Raw genomic sequence first — 6,041 nt, 5'->3', positions numbered from 1 at the left:
GTGGAATCTAAATCTATGGGTAGAATATTTTGAGGAATAATTAAAAGCCTGGCTAAATGATGAGAGATAGCAGAGCATTGTGCAATGGTGTTTAGGAGCTTGGCTCAGACACAACAATATTAAGTTTTGAAATTTCAGTTCAATGTAAAAATGTGTTTCCCTTCGTCATCTTAATCCTTGAAATGGGTTTTTTTTTTTTCTGGTAAATTCCTTGAATTGGGTTTTATAGCATTGACCTGTGTGTATGTGTGACACATAGGTTTAGGAGCCTGGCTCAGAGAGAGAGAGAGAGATGATGGATTGATTGGGAAAAATACAGAGGAAGTGGGAGTGTAACATTTTAGAGGAAAATGGTAAAACTACCCTCGTACTAAAGAACGAGCACCAAGAAGAAAAAAAATTGTTTTTGAGGAACAGTTTTTGTTCTTAGTATTTCCAAACATGGATTTTTCCAACACAGTTTTTCGAAATAGTTTAGTTGTCAAATAGGTTTTTGGCAAAAAAGTTAAATCGTTTTTTTTTTCCCTAAAACGTTATCAAACAAAGCCCGAGATTTTGCAATTCATTACGCCAGTTCAACTAAAAGTTCCGAGGGGAGAAACCAGCGGTCTTCAGCGGTACAGATTAACCACTCCATCTAGTGGTGTAGCTCAAACCAAACCATTGGCTTGCAATTTGCTTTGCCACAGATTTTTACTTGGATAGGCATACACTACCAAATTAGGGTGTGTTTTGTTTTGCTATGTAAACATGAAAATGAGGCCAAATGGCCAATACACAAGGTTGCGTATCAGAACCTCAGAATGGACTCTACCCCGAGTCTTGTCATCCCTCTATTTGGCTGCAAGAAGGGATTAGGGAGAAAAGCCATCAACCATGAAATTTGGCCCATCGATGAACTCCGAATCTAAACAGTCAGACCCGGTTGCCCCAAAATCACACAAGAATACTCGAAATACGAAAATTCACCATCTTTCTGGTATGCCAATGTATGCTCACTTGATAAGTGAATATTATTGACCCATAAAATAGTCTGAAACTGCTCTAAGGTCACTCACCCAAAAGAATTAAAGGCACTTCCAGAGGAAAAAAAAACCACAAAGGAAGAAACGAAAATGAAAATGGACATTTGGTGTCGAAAACTAGGCAGAATCTGCATGGTAATATCAGCAGGGGCAATATCAATAACCCCAATAATCATTCCTGATCTCATCATCGAACTTCTTCTTCAGCTCTGGATGCTTCTCAAAATACTCGTTTGCAGTCATAGTGCTTAGCTTTTTCTGTTAAAGATGGAAGGAGAGATTCCATGAGAAATCAAAGAATGGATAATTTCTGCAGTGGAAGAAAGGATAATGGCTCTTTTTCTCTTACTTTCAGCTCTTGTACTTCCGCAATTTCCTTTTCCAGTCTCTCAGACTCTTTCAAGGATTTCTCTTCTGCTTCTTTCAGCTCCACCAACTACAACACAAAAATGTACTAGTAGTCAGAAGATTGCATGCATTCTTTGGTTTTCATCAAAACCAGGTTCAATTGACCCTATGTCAATAAATCTTACCTTACAAACCCAGTTTTTAAAATGCAGTTAACAAAAAGATAACCTTTGGGGATGGGGAATCCAACAACTCTTTTAATCATGAGTAGAGAATAGGGGAAGAGCAACAAAATTATACACACACACACAGTGCACAACAGTTCTCACCAGCTGCTCAAACTTGGGTTTGTATTGAGGTGTCACAGTGTCAACATACTTGGGGATCTCTATGCCTGAAGACAAAACAACAAAAGATGTGAATAGCTGAGCAATTATAGTTGACTAGGAGGTGAAAAACAAAATATAAGCGTAGAATATGTAAAAAATTTGCTTCAAAGAAACAAGACGGGGCCAAAACCAGTAGAATCCAATAATTCTCGTTTGTATCATTTAAGAAATCCGGGATCAAGATTTTTTGCTATTACAGTTTTTAAGTACGAGGTACAAGATTCAAATGAAGACTTCATAACAACCCAGGTCCAGATAGTCTAAAGCTTCAACAGTACATGGAGTCCCAGTTGCCAGGTTATTTTGTCACTCTTACAGTTTCAGATCAAGAACCACCAATAAGAGGATGAACAAGAAAAGACGACAGAAAAAAAAGAAGAAGAAATTAGTGCAAGAATGACAAGCAAGAGAGAAGAAAGAGGAGAAGAGAAGACTGCCGATAGAAAAAGAAGAAAGTACATAGCTATTGCCAGTCCCTCGTATCTTTATATAATAGGTTAAACAAAAGAATATAAACACAAGGGCAAGTTTACTCTGGTGTACAATGCATTAAACACAAAGATAAGAAATAAAATACAAGTAAATAATTTTACTGCAGGGTATGACAAGTATACCCATGCGGTAGCTAATAACATAACTTAACTTCTCCCCCTCAAGCTGGAGCATATATTTCACCCATGCCTAGTTTGGAACACCCTTCAAGAAAAGACCGATAAACTGGCTACCAATACTAATAAATGGTTTAGAAATCAACCGCTTCATAACAGCATCTCTAACAAAGTGACAATCAACCTCAATATGTTTAGTTCGTTCATGGAATACTGAAAAGAAAGAACACTGAACTGCAAAAAAGAAATAATTATGGAGCTAACTGACAAAGAACACCTAATGATTCAAAACACAACAGGAAACCAATAATCTTAACCCCCCGCTCACCCTTTTTGGGAAGTATTGCAGGAAACTACTAGTCACTAGTACAAACTAGCAACACAAGTTTGAATAATTGAATCACAGATTCGAAACTTGGAAACAGCCCTGTGAAGCAGGGGGTAAAGCTACATACATTTGCCCCTCCTAGACCTTGCAGTGTGGGAGCCTCGTGCACTAGGTTGCTAAAAAAAAAATAAAAAAAATTTACAGAAAAATACTAATCACTAGTATAAATTAGCAACCAAAGTTTGAATGTAACCAAGGAATCCAGGAGGAAACTAATATTCTTAATTCCATAACCAAATTCCGAATTACTCCCATCTATTATTACTACTATGACCCTTATGTATCTAAGCCTTTCTTAATTCATATTCAAACTATGGCTACTATAGGCCATGGCTCTAAATCTCGGGTTTTGAACCAAAATTTAGGTCAAAATTTCCGAAACCAGGTATTCGAAACTTATGACTCCAATTTCAGTTTAGAAACTCCCACGAGTAATTAACCCCATTCCAAAACTAAATAAAAATGTAAACTTAGGAAATTGGCTTGAAAAAAAATTAATAATCAAACAAGGCCAAAAACATAAATCCCGACATAGACGTGATGGAGAACCCTTAGGGAAGAGAGGGAAAGTCAGAGTAGAGAGGGGAAAAAAGGAGAATCACACTCAACACATTCATTCAATAATCAAAATCACTCTCTAAATCTTCAATCGATTACAACCAATATATAGGAAAATAGGAACAAGAAATTAGAAACTTAACTGAAATGGAAACTAGCCTAAACTAGAAAACAACTATAAAAAGGAAACCAAAGTAAGGAAGTAAATCATACTCCTACGTTCAAGTCTGGAAAATAAAAGCATGGAATAAAATACTAAGTAAACTACTAATTTTATTTCCAACCCTTGTTGGACCAAAACCCTGGGCCGGACCGGTTCTTCTTGGATCTTGGCTTCCAAAGCCGGTCATGTTGGTCCAACCAAGAAAGGGTTGCCGTATCTGCATCAACTCTCCTCCTCTGAAATGAACTCGACTCCGTAGAGTTAGGGAAAGGACCGAGAAGATCGTCTGAAGGAATACGCTGAATGAGGAATGATCCCACCATCTTCTTGAGCTTAATTTCAGGGAGATCTTTGGCAGGATGAAGCTTCATAGTCTTGTTGGCATGCTTGAAGGCATAGGTATTGGCATAGTCACAATGCTGTACTTTCTTATCAAACAACCAAGGTCGACCAAGAAGGATATGGCACACCTTCAGAGGGAGGACATCACATTGGACTGTATCCTTAAATCCACAAATAGAATATGTTACCAAGCACTTATCAGTGATTTTGAGATTAGTGTTGTTCACCCAAGCAACCTTGTAAGGATTAGGATGTGGTTCTGTATTCAATCCCAGCTTACGAACAACATCTTCCCAAGGTTAGCAACTGATCATTGCACTTCACACGAGTCTGAAAAATACTACTACGGCGCCAATCTTCATTTTCAGTGGCCTTCTGAGTGGTCAACACATGATGAATGACATAAAAAGGATGTTGGTCTTCGTCACTGAGAGTGTCATTGACTTCACCTGTTGCACGCTCCTCTTAAATTAGCTGTGTCAGAACCAAGTTGCTCTTTGAGAATATATGGTATAGGAGAATCCTTATCAATAAAAGCAACCAATCGGCTGGGTCATTGAGCACTGATATGTCCAAATCCATGGCATGAGTAGCACCGAACTGTAAATTTTGAAGAATCAGAAGGTTTATCTGAACCACGCCGAGGGAGTGAGTATTGGCGAGTAGGCCTTGAAGATGGCATTTCAGAGACATGTCGAGGTGGAGAATACGGCCGACTAAGTCACGAAGAGGCCATAGATGTAGCACTAGCTTGTGGTTTGCTAGATGACCTCTCTTGGGTAGGAGACTGTTGCCAAACGAAGCTAATACCTCGAGAAAAAGTATCTGCAAAATTTCTCCGATTGTATGGGCGTTTCAAGCTTTCCTCAACCTGATATGCTACTTGTACGGCGTCTTCCATGGTAGGTAACCAACTAGATGCAAGGGCAACACTAAGTTGAGGGTGCAAACCATTTCAAAATTGTGCCACTAATACTTCTTCATCCCACTCAAAGTCAGAACGAGTGGCCAAATAATAAAATCTAACAACATACTCTTCAACGGTCAAATTCTCTTGTTTCAACTGTGCAAACCAAAGATGCATGCGTTGCTTGTAATCAGAAGGCAAGAATCGCCGATTCATGATTTCATACATTTCAGCTAAAGTAGTGACCAAACCAATGCCTCGGGTTCGGTTCTGTTGTTGTTGCTTGATCCACCAGACTCCAGCCATGCCTTTCAGTTTGGCCTCTACAAATAGGATCTTTCAAGCCTCAGTCAACCCGTACCATCTAAATAATGTATCTAAACTGTGAATCCAGTCAAGGTACAACTCTGGATTATTATCTCCATAAAAATCAAGGACATTTAATTTTGCTGCTCTTTCTGCTCCATCATCATGTCTACCAGTCTCATATGGTGGTGGAGGTGGTGGTGGTGGTGTATGATGTGGTGGTGGTGGTAGTGTTACTGGCGGGTCCTGTGGAGTGGTGTTGGAAGAATCCCCAGATTAAATGAGACTCTTTCTTTTATCTGCTGCCACCAAACAATCAATAGAAACTTGTATGAATTCCACCATTGTTTTTAAGGACGTGACCATGTTACTGAGAGCATCAAATTTTGTATCAGTTTCTCCTTTATAAGAATTCAGCTATTGAACAAGTTCACTATTGGCTACCATGGTGATGATTAACAAAATAGCACTCAAGAATATATGGTAGAATAGTAAACAACTTTTTTTTTTTTTTTGGAAGGGCAGAATTGCAATTACTTGAGATTCAAGTAAACCACAAAGGATATCAAGTGTGGGCAGGGATCTAAATGTAAATAAGAAAAATTGAGGGATAGAAGGAATTAATAGATAAAAGAGGGGTAATGTGAAAAAAAAAAAGGAAGTGGAAAGGAGAAATGGAAAAAATGGGGTTGAGGTTTTGGATTACCGACAAAAAGGAAGCATCGCTCCTTGGAGAAGTTGGAGACTGGATTGGAGAATTGGAGTGGGCTTCTTCCGCTAGCGATGGGAGCAATTAGTGGCAGGACTTGAGGGGAGACACTTCAGGGGTCCGACAGAAACCAGGTATGAGTCTCTCTCTGTTCTACTTCTTCTTCTTCGTCGACTCTCTCTTCTTGCTGCTCCTTTTTTTTTTTTTTTTTTTTTTTTTTTTTTTTTATGCTGTAGGAAGGAACAGAGGTTAAAAGAGGAGGCGGTACGGCAGGGAGGTTTTGGGATTTTTTTTTTTT

At 38.8% G+C, this 6,041-nt stretch overlaps 1 protein-coding gene across 1 annotated transcript in view; it reads right to left on the bottom strand.

Moving 5' to 3' along the window:
* Positions 1-956: 956 nt before the first annotated feature.
* The window catches only part of LOC122082821 (ATP synthase subunit d, mitochondrial), a 7,492-nt gene continuing 2,407 nt past the window's right edge, over positions 957-6,041 (bottom strand). Inside the window, exons 3-5 of the mRNA XM_042650598.1 lie at positions 1,703-1,767; positions 1,375-1,461; positions 957-1,283 (exon numbers count right to left, since the gene is read on the bottom strand). Of these exons, the coding sequence (XP_042506532.1) occupies positions 1,182-1,283; positions 1,375-1,461; positions 1,703-1,767 (254 nt within the window). The 3' untranslated portion in view covers positions 957-1,181. The remainder of the gene's footprint in view (positions 1,284-1,374; positions 1,462-1,702; positions 1,768-6,041) is intronic.

Source organism: Macadamia integrifolia, chromosome 6 (assembly GCF_013358625.1).
Source record: "Macadamia integrifolia cultivar HAES 741 chromosome 6, SCU_Mint_v3, whole genome shotgun sequence".
Lineage (NCBI taxonomy): Eukaryota > Viridiplantae > Streptophyta > Magnoliopsida > Proteales > Proteaceae > Macadamia > Macadamia integrifolia.
This window is presented reverse-complemented; position numbering and strand designations above follow the sequence as displayed.